The sequence below is a fragment of the Mya arenaria genome, chromosome 8 (genome assembly GCF_026914265.1).
Source record: "Mya arenaria isolate MELC-2E11 chromosome 8, ASM2691426v1".
NCBI lineage: Eukaryota > Metazoa > Mollusca > Bivalvia > Myida > Myidae > Mya > Mya arenaria.
The window spans coordinates 44,387,641-44,409,821 of NC_069129.1; the positions used below are offsets into that span (position 1 = coordinate 44,387,641).

General features: G+C 35.8%; 2 protein-coding genes and 1 long non-coding RNA gene across 3 annotated transcripts; all 3 read right to left on the minus strand.

The window, feature by feature from the left end:
• Positions 1–9,290: 9,290 nt before the first annotated feature.
• Positions 9,291–11,355, minus strand: LOC128244228 (52 kDa repressor of the inhibitor of the protein kinase-like). The gene is made up of 3 exons (XM_052962245.1): positions 11,005–11,355; positions 10,459–10,590; positions 9,291–9,896 (listed from the first exon to the last, which is right to left on the minus strand). The coding sequence occupies exons 1-3, from the start codon at positions 11,353–11,355 to the stop codon at positions 9,291–9,293; spliced, it is 1,089 nt and encodes a 362-aa protein (XP_052818205.1).
• Positions 11,356–11,394: 39 nt separating this feature from the next.
• On the minus strand, positions 11,395–12,916 carry LOC128244229 (zinc finger MYM-type protein 1-like). Its single transcript, XM_052962246.1, has 2 exons — positions 12,774–12,916; positions 11,395–12,304 (listed from the first exon to the last, which is right to left on the minus strand). The coding sequence occupies exons 1-2, from the start codon at positions 12,914–12,916 to the stop codon at positions 11,395–11,397; spliced, it is 1,053 nt and encodes a 350-aa protein (XP_052818206.1).
• Positions 12,917–17,513: 4,597 nt separating this feature from the next.
• LOC128245105 (uncharacterized) lies at positions 17,514–20,511 on the minus strand. The gene is made up of 3 exons (XR_008263054.1): positions 20,371–20,511; positions 17,903–18,042; positions 17,514–17,556 (listed from the first exon to the last, which is right to left on the minus strand). It is a non-coding gene; the product is annotated as an uncharacterized LOC128245105 (long non-coding RNA).
• Positions 20,512–22,181: the final 1,670 nt, after the last annotated feature.

The window sequence follows — 22,181 nt, forward strand, 5'->3', positions numbered from 1 at the left end:
TCAAAAGGAGCCGTGTGCACAATTAATTAAACCTATGAATTCAGCTGTCAAAATTAACTGTCAAAACAAATACTGGGTCGCGAAATTATGTCACAAATGAAAATGACTGACAAAGAACAAAATGACAGCAACAATTTCAAGCAAAACAGACAAAATCAATACCAAATGAAATGAAATAAACCAAAAATATATGTATTCTTACCGTAAATAATGCAATGAATCCAAAAAGTAATAAAAAAAAATCTAGGTCACGGTATTTTCACTTTATAAATGTCAATTAGCCGGTTTACTCAAAAGGAAAAAAATAGGGGTCGTGCTAAAAGGCTGACCAAATGGCTGCCCATATAGATATAGAGGGAAAAGGCTGACCAGGCCAGAAAAGGCTGATCAGAAAAATGAGAATGGATTTTTTTTAAATATTTTATTATTTATTGATATATTATTTAAAAATTATAAGAGCGTTTTGTTGAAGATGGGTGACTTTTCGTAACGTATATGTAAGAAATAGAATCCATCTTCATCCAGCCACACCAGTAGGGATTGTATATCTCGCTGTTCTAATATCCATCGTCCTGAATAATATCGGCAAGTTGTAAGCAAATTTGATTCAAAGTAAGTAAGGAAAGCTTCACTCCTATTTAATTTCATATCATTCAATGTATTTTCGCAATATTCCTGTGTTTCACATTGCAAGAGAGTTTTGACATTTGCCTCATACACTTTTTTGTCGTCCTTTGTACCACCGTGTTTTGATAACCAGAATTTAATATCACTTAAAATGTGGTTCCAACAATTGACAACTGTCGCAAGCTTGTTTTCAAATGCACCGATTATTGACCGTTCTCGGTCAGAAACTACAGTAACGTTCTTTGAATTTAAATTTGGAATATGCTTTTTAAGAATGTCGACAAATGCTTCATGACATGATTGAAATTTCCTCTCGTGCAACATGAAAGCCGCGGGCAGCACGGGATTTTCTTTAAACATAGGATGTTGAATTGCAACTGTAGAGACATAAAAATCGCCGAGATTAAAAGTTGTGTCATAAAATATTTTCAGGTGGGAGTCTTTTATTTTTATGAGATTTTTTACTTCGCTGAATAATGCATTATTTCCCCCCATCACTTCTAAATCTGGAGTTGTTTTAATGGTTAAGATATATCCGTCTAGTTGTGTTACTAACAAATGTAGGGCATACATAGCGTCATGAGAAAATTTTGTAGCATTTTTGAAATTCATTACTAAAAACTTTCTTTTCCCTCAAATGTACTCTTTCCGACCGTTGTGTTTCCATGTGTACCCATCAGCCTTCCAATCGTTTTTATTATCTACATTACCTGAATCACTAAATAAATATACACTACCTTCCTTCGGTTTGTATGGGGGTTCAGTCGTTGTACAGTCAGGTTATTTAGATTCTAAGATGCACGAGGCTTCGCCGTATGTCAAGAATCGTTCAGTTGTTAAAAATATGGGAGTATCTGCCCCACTCCCGACAAGATCAGCAGACCCCGGTTTGCACGCATTAACACTAGCACTAAGGGAAACATTTTCAGAATTGCACACATCTTCACAAGCAACACCAGACTTAATAACATTTCGTACTACAGAATTACACGCACTAAGAGACACAGAAGTAAGATTTCCACTTTCAGCATTGTACACATCAGAACTAAGACTGTATTTACATTCAGACTCACACAGAAAGACACTCCTGGCTGACGACATCAGACTGCTGACCTTCGGACCCGGAGACGAACGACTGCTGACCTTCTTACCCGGAGACGAACGACTGCTGACCTTCTTACCCGGAGACGAACGACTGCTGACCTTCTTACCCGGAGACGAACGACTGCTGACCTTCTTACCCGGAGACGAACGACTGCTGACCTTCTTACCCGGAGACGAACGACTGCTGACCTTCTTACCCGGAGACGAACGACTGCTGACCTTACCCGGAGACGATGAACGATTGTTGACATTCTTACCCGACGACGATGGACGCTTGTTGCCCTTCCTACCCGACGACGACGGTGCAGACGGAAGGTCCCTGGTGACTTCGTACTCGGCCCGCTTCTTCAGTGCTGACTGGAAGTGCGTTTCCCGTTTGAAGAGCATCTTCCTCTGAGCCCACCTGGGAATGATCTCCGAAAGCAGTATCATTCCATGTGGTATGAAGGGTAAGACATAACTGTCTTATGTCCCGTACAATGGCAGCTGCTGATCTACGGCCAATGTCGTTGGCGCCAACAACAAGAGCAATGGTCTAAAAACAAAATTAACAAATGGGTTTCGAATTATTTCCGAATCAGCAAATAACATAACAAATACAGGCTGACCGCGATAAGATATTACGCTATGCAAGTGTTCGAAAAAGGCTGACCGTGTTGGTCAGCGATAAGAAATACATGTTTCCGATTACACTATGACATTAAGTTTCACAAATGATCAACTGTATCCTTCTATTATAACATACATCTATTTACATGACTTTTTAAATATTTTATTTCCGAATTAAACAACATCTACTATCGTTGTTATTCAGCGAATAGCATAACAAATATACAGGCTGACCATGTTGGTCAGCGATAAGAAATACATGTTTCCAATTACACTATGACATTAATTATCCTTCTATTGTATCATACATGTATTAAACAACATCCATTAAAATTATATAGATTGCATAAGAGTGGATCTTTTGAAACATTTCAAGGAATTTGAACATGATTTAAATAGTCTTTTAGCTTCATATATGAAAAATGTATCGTACACTAATTCAACCTTATTTGTACCCAAATCAATACAATTTCATAACAAATACAGTACATCGATTCGACACCCTGGGCGCTAATTGCTCCTCGTGGCAGTTTTATTGTGACTTAGTGACAATTTCTCGCTTGATTAATCATAATAGAAAGGATTGTAGTAGTTATAATTCGTTCATAATCAGTTCCGTTTTTTATTTGCATTCAATTATCAAGTTATCATAATAAATATACCTGAATTAATAATTCATCAAAATAGCCGTAATTATTGGACATAATTCACATTAAACATTTTTAAGATCATAAATTAAATATCCAAATAGCAACTGACATTTTTTAAGTAAGTCATATATCTAGCATACCATTGTCAAATTCCACTACATAACTTACGGACTTGTGTGGCACCAACTCATAGAACTCTAGACTTTTCTCCTGGAATTCGCGCACGGTAAATCCAGAGAAAGAGAACACTGGGTACTGAGTTAAACCACCTAAGTATTTTGTCTGAGAACGTCCAACTATTAAAGCCACAATGAAAATGTTTATAAAATAAAGTCAAAGGTTAAATTCACAAATACTAAACTGTCTATAAATGAACACAAGCACTTGTGGCAAGTTATTTTAAAATCTATCCATACAAGGGAAAGTTACAGCCCGGACACGAGTTATTAAGCCGGACACACGGACGGACGGTGCGATTTTAATATGCCCACCTTCGGGGGCATAAAAATCACATAGATCCAAATCACACAATTAAGAGCAATAATTATTTATCACATTTCAGCGAAATCTAAAATAATAATAATAAAATACAGGAACCATGAAATATATACTATCAATTGCTCACAAACAACAAATTGCATATCTTGTATTGGTTATTCACAAATAAAACAAGACTATACAACAGATTAAAGAGATTTATCTTCTAATTAATTTGATCAATTAGGAATGGGCAAACTTCAAACACTTTATGTTTGTTTGAAGTAGAACAATTTTTCACAAGTTGTAAACATAACTTTTTCTAGCAAAGTCCATAATTATATTAATTATTTTAATATTAAATTGACTTAATTACGCCAATTACAATAAGTTATAACAAGGAATAACTTTAATAATATCGTGTGAACTTCTCACACATTCACCAAACCTGTGTAAATGATACCATGAAAGTCACTATACTTGATTTGTTGTTTCGTTTATTTCAATTTCTCATTTTTACAGATCTATACGAAGTTATGCAAAATGTACATATTTATATCAATTATCTATAAATTGATAATTTAATAAAATAATGAAATAGAATGTATCGCATCGACTTGAATTATTGAATTATTTGTTATCAACATAACTTCACGATTTCTTAACTCATTTTAACAAAAACATATAAAAATACAATACTCTTAATGAATATATACTTAGTTACAGCCAAAATATCAAAAGCTTACAAAGTTATGCATAAATAAGGGTACTCACGGTTCAACGAAAAAAAAATCACACACACACAAACTACAATCCCCAATTACAAATATCACAGACAATACACACAGAAATCCATACGCTCCTCTTCTGTCACGTGACACGCGATCAGCTGATAACTGTCAAATTTGACAGATAAAATGTAAATAAAAAAGGATTAGAGTCTCTCGCGAAATATACTACACGATCAGGGAGGATGGGTGGGGGAAAGGACTGGGGGTATATTACACGATCAGGGAGGATGGGTGGGGAAAGGGACGGGGAGGTATACCAATACGGAGGTGCCGGCGGATCTGCTGGGCTTCTCGACCTCTTTCTGGGCGTCAAAACGCACACAAAATCCCCTCAACGTCTGGTCTGGTGACACTACGGCCTGGCTCTGGACTACGCCAACCTCGATCGGGGAGCCATTTGTAGTGTGGGTGTACAAAGACAAAACCACTCAACTTCGAATATATTTATTTACATCGTCGAATGAAACCAGGCACGTCTTAATAATAATTCATATGAAAGAATATTTCAGCTAAAAGATAAGAGCGAATATAAAATAAGTTAAATATTTCAGCTCAAAGATAAGAGCAAATATAGTAACAACTGTTACAATTGCAATCTTGACTTGCGTCGATGATGATTCAGAACGGAATGATATATGTGTATATATAAATAAGGGCGTGTGTAATGAAGCGGGAAAAAGGGGAAAAGGCATTATGAACCAATCAATCACTTTTTAAATTTAGACAAAATCGCATAACCAGTATTCACGCTCTGACGCACTGGGACATCGACGGACAGTGACGCAAAGGGGACAATAACCACGTAGCACAACACTAAACACGACGATACACAAACAATACAGGACAATATACGATATAGAACCATACCAAACACGCAAACTGATAAAATACTGAAATATGCACCTTGCTACATAAATGTTGAAGACAATAACGATAATGATAAGACTAGATAGCAATACAATTAACTAAACATATTTTAACCTTTCTCTTTTTTTTTACAATTTCGCTTACAAATTTACCTTCTACATCATTGTTGGTTCGGACAGCTTGTCCGAAGACACACCACTTCCCTACGGTCAAAAACGGGGAATTGAACCACTGCTGGTCCAAATACTCGATTAAAGGGAGCACCGCCTCTGAAGACGTGTAATCTTTCATGCAATCGAAGGTTGGCCGGATGTGCTCTTGGGATAGAAATGGTAGCCTTAGAACCTTCTATACGAATGCGTGAGTCCCACCGGTCCTGTGAGTCCCACCGGTCCTGTGTTGCAAATACAATACATGATATAATATATATATATTATTATAAATTCTTGCACCATTTTAATTTGGAGTAACGTGATTTTTTATATATTATTTCATTTCATAGCAGACAATGATTTTATGTATTGGTATGTACTTGCACCGTCCTCTAAATAGCAGAACAGAACAGAACAGACAGTTTATTCGACTTATACATGTGTACATCGTCGTAATACATATAGTTATACATATAAACATGTCACGTATCTAAACTTACAAACATAATATAATAAAATAAAATATAAGCAAAAATATTATGTAAATTGGATACCAAATAATTATTATGTTAACTTTGGCAGTGAGAGAATGTTTCATAACTACTATATCAAGTTAAACTATTTATAAGTGAGTTGCGTATAATAAATGATTCTTTAATATATTTACAAACATTCATAACTTCCTTTTTATCACATGATACCAATAATTGATGGAATTTGAACACAGATGGATTAACATAATAGCATCGTTTTATATAAGTTACACGTAACTGACGATAGCATGGACAAATACATATGAGGTGATATTCATCCTCTATGTCCCTACTATTACAACATAAACAATATCTTTCGTTACGAGGTATATTGTAACGTGCATAACGTCCTGTTTGTATTCTTAAAGGGTGTGCAGAAACTCTCAATCTAACAAAGTATAAACGTAAATTCTTTGGAACTAAATCTAAATATATTTCATAATCAAAGGAAGTTTTGAAAATTCTATACATATCCAAAACAGAACTGTTACTAATATTACCATACCATTCTTGTTTAAATGTATCTATAATTCTACATTTAAATTCGTTTATAAATACATTAACATGCTCAATATTTGGGTTATCAAATACGTATGCAAAACCATAATCATTTAACAGTTTTTTTACCTTAGAAACCCAGTTTATATAACCCTTATTACAGTCATCAATGGCCTGTTTATACACGGACTTTATTATAATGTTATTACTGTTGCAAATCTTAAACCAGTAACTAATAATTCTTACATATCGATTAATGTATAAAGGGTATCTACCTAGTTCTCCATACACTGTAGCATTACATGTGTTTATTTTAACGTGTAACATTCGCTTACAAAATTTTAAATGTATACGTTCTATTTCTTTTGACTTACTAAAACCTCATATTTCACAGGCATAATTCAATATTGAGCCAACAAAAGAATCAAATAGTTGACAAAATATTTTAGGTTTAAGGTCGTATTCTTTGCATTTACATAATAAAGTATTCATGGCCTTAAGAGCTTTTCCAACCAAATGCTCTTGATTCAATGTAAAACTTCCAGTGTAGTTTATCACAGTACCTAAATAATTAAAGTTATCAACAACATCGATAGTATGGCCATTATATGTCCAATGCTCATTACGACGTATTCCTCCCCGTTTACGGAAAACCATTATGTTTGTCTTTGATGTATTTACATTTAACCCCCATGCTTTGCAATACGAGTAAAGAGTGTTTAAATGGTTTTGGACTTCCTCGGGCGATTTCCCTAATATGGCCATATCGTCAGCAAATAGCAACATAATTAAAACAATGTCATCAATACTTAAACCGGAAGTGATGCTATCTTGCATATATAATTCTAAGTCCTCTACAAACAGGGAAAAAAGAATCGGGGACATAACCTCCCCCTGGCGCAGGCCAACGGCATAACTAAAGTATTCAGAGCAAGATGTACATGATTTCACACACGATTTAACATTTTCATACATATCTTTCACTATTCTAAGTAATTTACCTTTTATATCAGATTTATACAACTTAAGCCACAGAGCATTGCGATAAATACTATCAAAACACTTCAACATGTCGACATAAATAACATATAATCTTTTATTATCATTGATATATTTTTGCACAATAGACATTAAAATATAAATTGCGTCAACTGTTGAGCAACCTTTTCGAAATCCGAATTGTGCATCCGAAATAGTGGCATTAGCCTCACAAAATGACTCGATGCGCTTATTTAGAATTGTTGTAAATACTTTTGAAAAACAACTAACAAGTGTAATTCCTCTATAATTATTGACATCATTAACAGAACCTTTTTTATGGAGTGGGATGATGACACCTTCTGTCCACTTTTCTGGAAAAAACAAACCAGACGCTAAAATGCTATTAAATACATCACAAAAGTGGCTTGTTAATATGTCAGCGCATTCAATAAAGTACTCCTTTAATATACAGTCGCTACCAGCCGATTTATTTCGTTTTAAATGCTTTATTGCGTTGCGTACTTCAATAATAGAAATAGGTTGGTCTAACTCTGGAAATGTAGAGTTATCTTCATCAAAATCATTACTTGAACAAAACTGTTCAGCCTCGTCGTTATTGCAATCAAACGTATTGTTGCTAAGATTTTTAAAAAATGTTTTAAAACCTTCCAAAGGGATATTACAGTTATTAACTTTATTTTTTGATTTAAAAAAATTCCAAAATTCTCAAGGTTTATTTTTTCTTAAATTCTCAATATCCTTCATTTTTTGACGATAAGCAAAGTTTTTCTTTTTACGAAGTAAATCTTTATAAGACTTTTTTTGTGCACAGAGACTAGCTCTATTAATATCGGTTTTAATCGAATTAAAAATATGTAAAGGTTCTTGGTATAATCGCCGTGCATTAACACATTCATTATCAAACCAATCTGCATTTTTCGTACAACTATCAATATCAAACAATGGTTTGTTACTGTAAGAACAGAACAGAACAGATATTTTATTAAGACTTGTACAAAGTACATCATCTTCTTAACCACATATGAATAATAAATAAACAAACACATGGTGTGACATAGGTTATACATACTATGGAATAGAATCATAAATACATTCAAAAAAATAAATAAATATATATGCAAATCAGGTGAGGATGAACAAAACTATTATAATTATAAGTCAATATTTAAAATTGATCTTCTAATACTCAGAGCTTGTTTGACAAATAAGGACAGTTTTATAAGTTCTTGTTTATTTCTTGTGTTTAACAGTTCGATGAACTTAAAAACAGACGGACGTAAATAATAATACCGTTTTATGTATTTCTTTCTTATAGTTTCAAAACGTGTACACGTACAAATAAAATGAAATTCGTCTTCTATATCTCTTGAGTTACAGCATAAACAATGTCTTTCTTCACGTTGTATTCGATTACGATTATATCTACCCGTTTGAATCCTTAACGGGTGTGCAGTAAGTACAACGTTTAGAAAATAACGGGTCCGCGACACTGCGGATTGTAGCCGTAAATCTATCTAAAACATCATTAATTGACAATCTATTTGAACAGTTTATACAATCAACAATATCATCGAACACAGGTAATTTTGTAATAATCCCAGTGCGAAATTGTTCACGTAGAGTATTATCCCATTTAAATTTAACATAGGGTGTATGTATCGTAACTATTCGAGAAATTATTAAAATATAATGAAAACTGTATAGGAGCGTGGTCGCTCCATTCATTGAAATCGCCAATAGTAAAGTTGGATATCAATGAAAATTTACATTCATCAGGGGCGTAGCTGGCCGTTTTTGAACTTAAGGCCCGATTGGGGATCAAAGGGGCTGTAACCCCTTTGTCAGGGGGTGTGGGGGGCGAAGCCCCCCAGAAGCCATAAACAACCTGAGAATAAAATACTCTGAAAACGCCTAATTCTTATACTACGATATTTAATTTCTTTCACATAATATTTACCAATTTATAATTTACGGTAAGAGTTAAATAAACTCCATGTTTCTGCATTTGGCAGACGCGAATTTGTTGATGATTGTGTCGATGTCAACGTCTGCCTCTCGGTGAATGTGTAATATGCCCAGGTTAGACAACCTTTCACCAGTCATAGTACTGCGAAGGTACGCCTTTATGCGACGCATTGAGCTAAACGAGCGCTCACACGATGCAGACGTGGCTGGCATTACACAGAGTATCGACAGCACACGATGAATGCCGGGATAGGCTGTCCGTGGTGTTGCATCCAGCGTTGCTAGCAGCGTAGTAGGCTTTTGGATATCATCATTGGTCCAACGCACTTTCCATCGTCGAACCTCGTCAGCAAACGCTTCTTTCGGCGATTCTATATCGTCCTTAAAGCTGTTATAAATAACATCAGTCTGACCATCGTCAAGATCCCTCAACCGGACTGGTAAGAGCAACTGTGCACAGAACCGTTCTTGGTTGGCCATTACCCTGCTAGATACTTCTTCAATGAGGTGATCGACGAAAACATTGTACAAAGCAATGCGCCAGTATGTCTTCGGGTCTTCAACTTGGTAATTCGCCCTGTTCCGTTGACGTTGGTTCTGGCGAGGCACGCTTGCATCAATCTAATAAAGTAATTATGTCTTACGTTAAATGAATAATAGTTACGTAAGTTGAGCATGTAATCAATAAACACACTCTATGATGCGGACAGCATGGAATTGTTTAATTTTGCGCGGCCTCGGCTTCATAATGCAATGGTTAGAGTTGTAAACCGCTATAACCTCTCACTTATGAGGGTCGTGGGTTTATGTGAGAAACACTTGGTAGAACTACATGTATATATGTACGAGGGGCGATGTTTACAACTGATTATGAAACTATCCGTCTGCATATAAAACAACACGAGATTATAGCTAGCAGAATATAACACACACACACAAACAAGAAATGTTCGGTTGTGTAATTCTGAACGTTGACCACTTTGTCATTCTGTTTTTAGTTTCAGCGATCGTTATCTTAATATTTTGCTGAGGTCTCATTCAAAACAAGTCACATGTTCCTGGCAGGTTTCGTTGATGGATTCCATCAACGATACCTTCTATTGATGATCTAGCTTTATTCTAACTCGAGAATGATGTTTAAGTAAAGTAGAATATCATAATTATTCAAAATGTAATTGTTTACTTGAAACTCCAAAGCAATATCAGCTGCCTTCTGGAAAATGGCATCAAACACAGTTTCATCCATTCGCTCGGCTCGCAAGATGTCTACGACTACACCAGCCTCTCGTACAGCCTCAAGTAAATCCATACTAACCTAAAATTTAAAAAAAAATCCTGATATGTTAAAAAAACCCATCAAAACAAATAAAAATGAGGCTCTAGTTTAAACGAGCACCAGGTTTTTTTTTAATATTTATGCAGAATGTAAGTGAATCATGCAAAGATCTTTTTGAGAATGAGATAGACCATGGCGATGACATATTTGCTACAGACGTACACCCTGGTCAGTTTAAATTGCAATATGTGTGATATTTTCATATTATTATACAGTGTATATCGGACCTGGCAAGACCAAACGATCTTCGTATTTTGAAACGCAAAATACGAAATATTGTTTAATTTCTGACTTTTTTTTAAATTAAGTATTAGTTTACGAATGACTAGTCTATGTGTATTTATTGCTTTGTATTATTATATACATGTAATACGTTTTTTAAATGAAGTTTACCTCCTGTAAGATTGCAGTCAATCCAACGAGGGAGCTGAGTACCTGTTCACATGCCACGAGTGTAAGGATAAACTCGAATCTCAGGATTGCACGCACGTGTTCTCCTGCTTTATCGTCACCATCTGCTTCCAATGTTTCCAAGGCATGGACGACAACTGCAAATGCCTGTGTGAACGTTGTGAGAGCGTCCGTGCGACTCATCCATCGCGTTTCGCAGAGAGTCTTCAACTTCTGGCGACCATCCATCTGGGCACGTGATACAGGATCCTGAGACAGCTCAGTAGCGAATGCATCTAAACGTTTCGCAGAGTAGGAAAATGCAAATCCAATATCCTGAACTGTTTTCATCATTGTTCTAACACATTGTAGTTTACATGTATGTACCAAAGCCTAGTTCAAACAGTGAGACTTACAATGTACGTAGCTCGCAAGTGGTACACGTTCCCGTATCAGTGCTTGAAATCCATTGTATTTTCCTGCCATGTTCCCCGCTCCGTCATAGCACTGGGCACGCAGTTTCAAGATGTCCAATCCACAGTCTTGGAGATACTCTACAATGGCCTCAGCAAGATTAACGCCCTTAATTGATCTACAAGTAACAAAGCCAATGAATTTTTCATTAAGCTCATAACGTCCTTCGTTGACTGTAAGAAAGCGAATGCATATAGATAACTGTTCTTTTGTGGAGCAGTCGGTAGCTTCGTCGGCCATGATGGCGAAATATCCGGCTTCTTTACACTGTGTGAGGATACACTGAAGAACGTGATCGGCACATAACGTAATAATCTCATTCTGTATATCAGGCGATGTGTATTTGGCATTTTCTTTTCCGTTTCGGAGGTGATCTGCGAGTATGGGATCGTTTAACGCGTGGGATTGGAGAACCGCCATAAAATTACTCCTTTCTTCCGTGTGGCCTCTAACGGGTATGTTTTGTTTGGTAAGCAACAAAATAACTCTTATTATCTGTCCAAGAATATGTCTATTTCTTTTTACCAAGTCCTTGGTAAACGAAGATAGCTTACAGACAATAGACTCCTTCTTCCCTTTCATGACATCAACGAAATTTTCCGCCATAGCGACACAATTTCTGTGGACTTTGTCTATATGATGACGATTAACATTGGCTGACAAATTTTTCCAATCATTAAAAGGGAGCGTGGAAAAACATCTGGTCTTCCTTGTATCCAAGATCACGCAAGGGGCACACATCACGGAGTCCATATTTACTGAGTACCTCAACCACGGGAAGTCGTTCAACCACTTTGCGTTAAATGCTCTGAGTTTACCACCAATAAGCCTGTAAATCAAGAATAATTATGTCATTTGATACAATAAGGCCTACAATGAGGACTATTTTTGAAACAAATCACGCGGAAATCTACATAAGAAATTAAGAACACATCGACATGCGTTTTATTTTAACAAACTATATGTATTTGTTTTTCCAATAATTTTAATCGAAAGAAAAACAGAAAAGTCGTCAGTTTACCATCTCAGACAAGCTTACCGAAAACAAAAGTTCACCCATTAAACTTGGTGCGTTACTTTATATGAGTAGTATACTTAATAAAAACAAAATAGCAACTCTCCCTTATCCTATTATTTAAGTTCTTTTTTTCTCTTAACACATCGCATAATGGTTTCAAATATAGATCTAGTTTCTTTTGTTTAAAAAAAATGACGTTTCAAAGGAAACACATTGGGTTAAATAATAATTAAATTCAATGTGAATGTCATTAGCATTTGCATAAAAGTGTCAAATTTACCTTGACGGAAACGTATAGGCATGTGCCTCAAGCCAGGACACGGTAAACAAACTCAGTTTCTCTTGTTCATCAAGTTTGACAATGGATCCAGATTTGGTAAAAAGGTCGGGGTAGGGCGGGTTGAAATTGTCCGAACTTGCCATTTTGGAATTTGCCGCTTTGTAAACATCATTCGGATACTGAGTTTCGTTACGATAAAGCGCTGTTGCAAAAAAGGGAAACAACTGTTGTCGAACTAAATCTATACTTCGCGTAAAAAGTGCGTTCACATTTTACGGACATAATATTGACCCGACAAGGCGACAACCGCAATTAAAAGTTCATATGAGACTTAACTGATTGAAGGTCTTTAAAAAGTTGTGGATGTAGCCCTCACCCCCCTCTGTCTTCATTTTTATTACATTTTTCGCATTTTTTTTAAATTTCATTTTTGACTATTTGAAAATATTTTTAAGGCCCGGGCCAGCTGTGCCTTATAGGAGCTACGCGCCTGTTCATGGGTCAATAAGTAATCAATTACGGAAGATCCGTTATGAGAATAAAAAGTATGTTTACAACTGCCACCAATTCTACCGTTTAAAATGCGAATACAAGTTGATTTACAAAGATCTAGCAATTTAATCCCATGACTATTATGTACATTTTCAACAGAGGCCCTAACAGAGGCATAATCAGGGACATAGTCTAGGTCGTCAAAAAAAGTATTAACATTATCATGTGTAATAAAATCGCATTTGTTGCCTACACGGCTATTAAAATCACCAGATAAAAATATTTTACCAAATTCAGAAAAATATGTGATGTCATTTTCTAGAATTTCAAATAGATCTACGTTAAATGTATTGTAAACTGGCGAACCTTCGCCCCATATATAAGATGCACAAATATATACATCCTCTTCAGTATTAAAGAAATTACGATCTAGTTTTAGCCAGATAATGCTATCATAATGGTTTTTTACAATTTGAATGCCGTTTGCTAGATGGTCTTTAAAGTAAATAACGATACCACCGCTATTTCTACGGGCGTTTTTGTGTTGAAATTTTCTGTAGAAATTAAACGAACTATAACCGCTTAAATTAACGTTACTAGATGAATTTGTCCAAGTTTCATATAAAAAACAAATAACAAATGAACTAATCAAATCAGTAAAATCAGTATTGCTCTTTTTACAATCAGTTAAACCATTGATGTTCCACGACAGGATGGACACCTCACCGCCGTCGTGCCCCTATGCCCTCACAGCAGTTCCGTCGATGTAGAGGGTGTCGTAGGTTAGGTAAGCCCTTTTACCCAGCCGCCTCGCCTCTTTCATCTGGGGAACCAGCTTCCTTCTTTTCTGAATGACATCCGGGGGGAATTGTTCAAAAACCCGAAACTGGGTCCCATCAAGCTGTTTCCATGATTTACGAACTATTTCCCGGTCTTTGAAAAAAGAAAACTTTGCAATTATATTCCTGGTCTTGCCCGCAACTGGGGAACCTGGTGACCGGTGAACCCTCTCAAAACAAATACTGTCCGCTACCTCACGGGCGATCTTGAAGGCGTCCTGGAGATGCCGACGCAGCTTCCGCTCTGTCGCTTCCGCTTGCTCGTTCCCGTCGGTGTTATCCTCGGGCACCCCGGTGAAAACCAAGTTGTTTCTCATAGATTGAGACTGCAGATATGAGACGTCGTCACGCAGAGTATCTCTCTCCTTTTCCAGATTCTGCATCCGCTCTGTCAGGACAGCCGCGTGCATATCGACCCCCTCCACCTTGTCTTCGAGACGTATTACTCTCGCGTCAACTTTCTTCACTCGGTCATCCAGCGCTACCCACAACTTTTTTATGTCGACCTCAAAAGATGCCATTCTTTTTTCTAAGGATTCAATGGCCCCTAACTTTTTTTCTACGGTTTCATGCCTACCATTCACGGCATTCAACAAGTCCCGGTTTGTAGGTTCACTGCTGCTTTCTGCCATGGCTGTACTGACCTTTGTAACTCCACTAACTGTGCTCAAAAATACACTACCGTCTAAATTCTAATCACCGTAAAGCACAGAATTAGTCCTGTTTAGAATATCACTTACTGATGTAATTCCAGTGTCCGAATCTCCGGACGGGCCTCTTTGTTTACATATTTTCCGGATATTGGTTTCATTGTCACTACTATTTCTATCTTTTCTCTTTTTATTTTTAGATTTAGTCATTATATTACAAAAAATGCTTTCAAAACTGTACTCATGGTCAGATTTTTTTTCTGTAGCTTTAGAAATAAAAAAAGGTCAAAGTCATCCGAGGACAACATTGATCCTCGTTTGAAAACTGTACACATGGTCCAAGTATCATTGCTTTAGCTTAAGAATAAAAAAGTCAAAAGGGGGGACCAGCTTTGCTTAATAGTCATCATATGATTCTCCACAACAAATATCAAATGTATGAGCCTTGTGGTTTGACACAAGAAGTTTTTGAAAATATTTCTTAAATAAGTGTCCAGGAAATTTGTGACCGCGGAACAGTGCAAGTTTTTATCCCAGTGGCATAATTTGAAAAAACACACGGTAGCATACCATTAAATTATGCCTTAATCAAAATAGCAAGTGTATGCATAGCTGTTTCATTGACTTTACATGTAAACTTGTCTAAGTAAGCTAAAAATAATTTTCGAAAGGAATCAAGCTCTGATGGACATCTATACACTGTACAAGTTTTATTGAGATACAATCAAAACTGAAGACTATATCGTGTTCACAAGCAATTATTTACGGATGCACATACGGCGTACACAGTACCATCGCATAAACTCTGGCCTTTGGCAAGTATTGATGATGATATAAATCAAAGCGCTGAAAGCGCTGCAAGACTGTCGGTGACGTCACTGAAGCAAGCAAACACTACCGCAAAGTTCTTTCAAATGAAACGTGATCAAATGATTTCATACAAATGATGAACACTCTTTAAGGTAGATGAAGAAGGATAAATGTGATTATAATAAGCACAAATATATTGGCCCTACTTAATCATGTATCCAATGGCCTACAAGATTCTTAATTCAAATTTCCTAATTTTGAACCGCTTTAAATTTGTTAAATGCATATTCATTATGTTAAAATTGCTTCAATTTATGACGTCGCTTATAACAGTTTCAGTAAGCAATTACATTCCTTCATTTCATTAGGGTCTGTTGAAGCCAATGTCTTTAAAATGCAAATACAATACAAACTATACCCAAGATTTAAGGGACATAATAAAAATATAACTTTAAAATGATGCTCTTTCAAGCCTAAAAATGCCTCCCAGAACTTCTATCAACAGAGTCCACATATCTACAAAATTTGTGCTCGAGTTACTTTCTTTGATATAAAAGTAAAAACAAATCTGCATGGTGCTGTGGCATCATACCATGAAAAAAACTAATATCTTTAAAATTTGTTTTCTAGTTTGTTTTATTATAAAAGTGTTAATAAATCTGCATGGTGCTGAAGAAAAAAACCTAATGTCTTAAATTTCAAACCTGCAGCATTAATTAGCGCCATGTTGTCAAGAATATCTGGACAATTGAATGAAATATGCATGGACCCAAATGACAGCTGGTTTTTCATTGACAAAAGATGCCTTTGAGGCAGTTTTAAGATTATGCTATTCAAAGTATGAGGGTAGTTGGTACAGTTTTCACTCATATTCAGATGATGGCTGATATTTGCTGATAAACATGTATCCTCTTAGCAGCAGGGAATAAGTAAATGACATAGTTTTAATGACCAATATTGGAGATGTGACCTTGACCTCCAAATCCAAAGGGGTCATCTGCTGGTCACCCCAAACATAAATTTCAAGTTTGAAGGCTATGGGTGCAGACTTTGTCGAGTTGTCACACAGGCAAGCTTTTTGCGTTCAATGGTCTGTGACAAATCAATAGGGCTCACCTACTGGTCAGGCCCAACCCCAAAGTCAAGTTGTTCAAAGGCCATGGGTGCAGGCTTTGTCCAGTCATTATTAGTACAACCTTTTAGCATTCAAGGTCACTGTGACCTTGACTTTTGACCCAATGACCCCTTAAATCAACAGGATCTTCTAATAGTCAGACTTAGCCTCCATGTTGAGTTTGAGGGCCATAGGTGCAGGCATTGTCAACTTATCAGTCAGATGTATGGTTTGACACCTTCCTGTTCAAGGTCACTGTGACCTTTGACCATATTACCCCTAAAATCAAAAGGGGTCATCTACTGGTTAAACCAAACTTTCATGTCAAGTTTGACAATAGGTCTAGGAATTGTAGAGTTATCAACCGGAAAAGCTTTGGTCTACTGTCAGACAGACGGACGTAGCGGCCAACATGTGCAAAGCAATATACTCCTCTTCTTTGAAAGGGGCATAATAAATTGAAATTGATTAAATATTTTTGTTTATTATGTTAATTAACTTACACTACATACAACAAGTACCATTTTGATATTTTCGAATGCTCATTTGGGCATGTACATGGGTTTTGATCTGACTATGAACATGAAACTACATAGTGATGTTCCCTCCTATCAATTCTAAATTTAAATAACCATGAGCAAAAAAATGTTTTCACTGCACCATGAATAAATATGTCAAACAAAATAAATGTCAAGTTATTCAAGATTAATTTAACACTGTTCTTTTGATGATTTCCGTGCATTCCTGACTGCAGGTTTTTCCCATTTTCCCACACAGTTATTTCATATTGGCCTTACAAGGTCAGATCTTGAGTTGGGTCTTCATTGCTGGACACTATCTCCACAGAAAACACACTGGTGCAAGTTTCACTGCAACAACTGCAAAAAAAGATATATTATATTCTAACTGAACTCTGCATCAATATTCAATTATTTTTTATTGGATTTAGGAAATGTCTTTGTTTTAAAGGGTTCATATAAATTAATGCATTTTTTTTCAATTTTAAAAAAGCTTACATTTGTATATCTGCAGATTAATTTTTTGCATTTCTTTTGCTTTGATCATTTAAGTCAAATGAGTTAGACATGATAATGCATTAAAATAAGAAATATATTTTTGGGCATCAATCTATAGTGTGTGCCTTCAATCTAGAAATAAATTTCTTCTCAACAGATGCTAAATTATAAAAAAAATATATAAACCAAGATTTTGATTATGAAATACCTGCATAGTTAGTGGTCTCCATAACTGCTCAGAAATGCTCCCTATGACAAACTAAGTGCTGGTGTATGGCTGGGTAATAGTGCTGCTCTAACCAATAGCGCAATTCTTCCTACAGGTTGACCAGCTCCTCAATATGGTTTCTGTCATGGCAGTGATAACAGTATGTAACATGCTCATTTCTACTTTCCAGAGAATGAATCTTCCTATCTAAATTACAAATTTAAGAACAAATATATACATATGCACATGTAATGTTGTTAAAAAAAACCATTTAGATGCCACAAAACTATAAGATTTTAGGTGAAAATTGAGCCAAATCAAAACATTTAGTAATTTAAAGCTGCACTCTCACAGATTTACTGTTTTTACAACTTTTGTATTTTTTGTCTTGGAATGACCTATTTTTTTGCTAAAATATCTGCAAACCAGTGATATAAGACTACTGACAAAATACTAGATTGCAGACTTCCATATTTCAGGTCGAAAACAAAGGTTTTATGGGTTAAAGCGTTACTAACGGTTTAAGAAAAATGCATAAAACATTTTGAACTTAAATATAAACATTTTCTGACAAATTTATTGTAGGCAATCTTATATGAATGGTTAACATGCATTTTCACATAAATTGGCCCGTTCCAAGACAAAAAATAAATAAAGTAGTCAAAACATTCAATCTGTAAGAGTGCTGCACTCTCAGTCACAGATTGAAGGTTTTGACAACTTCTTTTACTTTTTGGCTTGGAATAAGCTAATTAAAAGCAGTATGAAAACTGATGAAATAAGACTGCTGACAAAAGATAAGATCACGTTTCTTATATTTACATTTGTAACTATTGGTTTTATGGTTAAAAGCATTACTAACGCTTTACTAATAATGAGATTTTTGGCACAGAACATCATCTTTTGACCGTATTAAAATAAGAAAACAGCGTTCCAATATTTTCAGTTGTCTTTTTTGACTGAATTAATATAAGAAAGCAGCGATCCCCTTTTTCCAGTTGTCTGTTATGTCCAGTGTTCAGAAATTCGCATAAAATAATTCATTACAAGACCAAGAAATAACTAGAGCTGTCACAGGAGTGACAAATACCCCCAAATGCCGCCTGGACACAGGAATGGCAAACCATTCCTTTGAAAAGAGGCCATAACTCCAAGGTTACTGCACACTGCATCTTCTTTTATCATGCATGTATTGTTTGTCCGGAAACCGTTTTTCAATTTTCGTAACAGTGCACAAAAACCTTTACTCCACTGGCCCCATTTTCAATCACAAGCATTGTCTTCACAGAGGCTGCCTATACAGCAAGTTTCATCACAATATCTCATGCCCAATTAAAGTTATGAAGCAGAAACCATTTTTCTATTTTTAGTAACAGTGACCTTGACCTTGGCACCACCAGCCCCAATATCGAACTTGACTTGTATCTTCTGAAATGTACACCTGTGTACCAAAAAATGTTCAAATCTGTCAAGCCTTTCATGAGTTATCGTCCGGAAACCATTTTTCTATTTTTAGTAACAGTGACCTTGACCCCACCAGCGCTAATATCGTACTTGATCTGTATCTTCTGATGTTACACCTGTGTACCAAAAATTGTTCAAATCCGTTTAGCCTTTCATGAGTTATCGTCCAGAAACCGTTTTTCTAATTTTAGTAACAGTGACCTTGACCTTGGCCCCACCAGCCCCAATATCGAACTTGACCTGTATCTTCTGATGTTACACCTGTGTACCAAAAATTTTTCAAATCTGTCAAGCCTTTCATGAGTTATTGTCCGGAAACCGTTTTTCTATTTTTAGTAACAGTGACCTTGACCTTGGCCCCACCAGCCCCAATATCGAACTTGACCTGTATCTTCTGATGTTACACCTGTGTACCCAAATTTTCAAATCTGTCAAGCCTTTCATGAGTTATCGTCCGGAAACCGTTTTTCTATTTTTAGTAACAGTGACCTTGACCTTGGCCCCACCAGCCCCAATATCGAACTTGACCTGTATCTTCTGATGTTACACCTGTGTACCAAAAATTTTTCAAATCTGTCTAGCCTTTCATGAGTTATCGTCTGGAAACCATGAAAACCGACAGACCGACCGACAGACCGACCGACAAGCTCACTCCTATATACCCCCTCAAACTTCGTTTGTGGGGGTATAAAAAAAGAGTTGGTAAAACAGACAATCTGTGAGAGTGCAGCTTAAACATATGATATGCATTATCAGCCAAGAGTAGACCTACTCACATCCTGGCTACACAACCAGTACATTCATCAGCTTTACTGATTCGAACCAGGCACATTTATATTGGTAGACTACCATTTTACAATTCTGTGCTGGCCAGTAAAGTTCTCATTTGAATTAGAATTCAAAATGTATATACCTTTGTTCATTTTTTTGCCAACTCTGTTTCAACTAAACTTCCTAAATGAATGAGAAGTTTCAAAAAATAATTACAATATCTCAGTAAATACCTGCATTTATGTGTTTCTTGTGCAATCTGTCAGCTTTGGTAGGCTCAGGTTTCATTTTGTCCACCTCAATACTTGTAATCTTCTAGTCTGATGTACTGCAATCCAATTTTTAAGTCAGGTCAGGCAGCCATTTCAGCTTTGTTCCAGTTGATTGTATCAGATGATGAAAGTTTACAAAAGAACATGGCCTGTAATATTTAATAAAAAAATCATAATTGTTTACTCCTGGATGATGGGTTCTAAAGTAAACATTTGAGAAAAGATGCTACTGGTATGGTGCTTGAACCCACGACCATGTGAACACTTGCATGGAGATCTGTCAAACTGAACTAACTGGGTAACTGATTTTTAGGCAGGCTCTACAATTGACAGGTGCATTATACATTATAGAGACAATAAATCAAACACTTGAAGCACTAGTCCAAATAATAGTAACTTAACTGATCTTTTTACAAATTTTGAAATGGCATATCCTTCACATACAATTTTTTTGTACCAAAAGTGGGTAGCTATTCCGATTGGGATTCCGGGTCAGATAATTATATATATCTAAAATATGAGTTATGTACACAAAAAATAAAAGCTGACGAATTATTATGAGTTTGATGAGTGTTTTTCTTCATTTCATACTGTCAAAACATAATGATATAAACTGTTTTACATGAAGATCACCTGCAAGGTAGTCTAAAATAATAGACGTGTTATACGGGATTCTTCCAATCCCTAACGTCTAAACGGGAATGTGCAAAAAACGGGGGTGTTTTAAAAATATTGAAATTGTTTTAAGTGAAGTATTTTATGGTTGAAATTGATCATAAAGAGTTATATTCATATTTTACCATGTAAGTGAAATGTTATTTTGCACTAAACAAGCATTTAGTGCATTAAAACAAGTTGTTTACCTTTCCAATAAAACGGAAGCTGACTGACACAGACAACAATTATGCGAAGGGGAACAACTCGATACAATCGTAATAGCTCGGCCTTCTCCGACAAAGCTTCGAGATAGACCTCGTTATACAATCGTAACAACTCGGCCATGGCCGAAATGTTCCGAGCGATTTAAAACTGTGCCCTAAAAGCCTTGCAGGTGCCCTTCATGTATATATCGTTATGTTTTGACAGAATGAAATGAAAAAAAGCCGTCAAACTCATAATTATAAGTTGGATATTTATTTTTTTGCGTACGGAACTAATATAAAATAACATTATCTGGTAATATTTCTTGTTGTTATGATATTTTATAGACGCTATATGCTTTAACCCGGAATCCTGATCGGAACAACTACCCACTTTTGATACTAAACAATTTGTACGTGAAGGATTTGCCATATCAAAAATCTAAAAAAAATCCGTCAACGTACAATTATTTGGACTACCTGCAAGGCTGCGGTGCATAGATTTACATAGATTAAAATGGTTGTGTTTAAATGCATTAAATGCTTGTTTTGTGAAAAAAATCTTTGCACTTACATGGTAATAACTACAATACGAATATAAACCTTTAATATCTATTTCAAACATATAATACTTATCTAATTACGATTTCAATATCTTTCAACCCCCACCCTGTTTTGCACAAACCCGATTAGACGTAAGGATTGGAAGAATCCCATATAACACGTCTATTTTTTTAGACTATTGAAGCATATATGTTCTTTTTTGATGGTTGAGACGTTTCAGGTTAAACAACAATTAAAAATGCGAAATAATTTTAGTGAATAATCAACTCTGAATTGAAAGTAACATGAAGATGTTGTAGTGAAGGATTTGCCATATATATATGTATATATACATTTTTTTTAATCGTA

What these genes read in the sequence shown, in the direction of transcription:
- LOC128244228 (XM_052962245.1), bottom strand. Translation starts at nt 11,355, where the DNA reads ATGATGAAAACAGTTCAGGATATTGGATTTGCATTTTCCTACTCTGCG. An exon ending in TGACTGCAATCTTACAGGAG is followed by an intron (nt 10,591 to 11,004) that starts GTAAACTTCATT and finishes TTTAAATTTTAG; the next exon opens with GTTAGTATGGATTTACTTGA. An exon ending in ATATTGCTTTGGAGTTTCAA is followed by an intron (nt 9,897 to 10,458) that starts GTAAACAATTAC and finishes TTACTTTATTAG; the next exon opens with ATTGATGCAAGCGTGCCTCG.
- LOC128244229 (XM_052962246.1), bottom strand. Translation starts at nt 12,916, where the DNA reads ATGGCAAGTTCGGACAATTTCAACCCGCCCTACCCCGACCTTTTTACC. An exon ending in GCCTATACGTTTCCGTCAAG is followed by an intron (nt 12,305 to 12,773) that starts GTAAATTTGACA and finishes CTTGATTTACAG; the next exon opens with GCTTATTGGTGGTAAACTCA.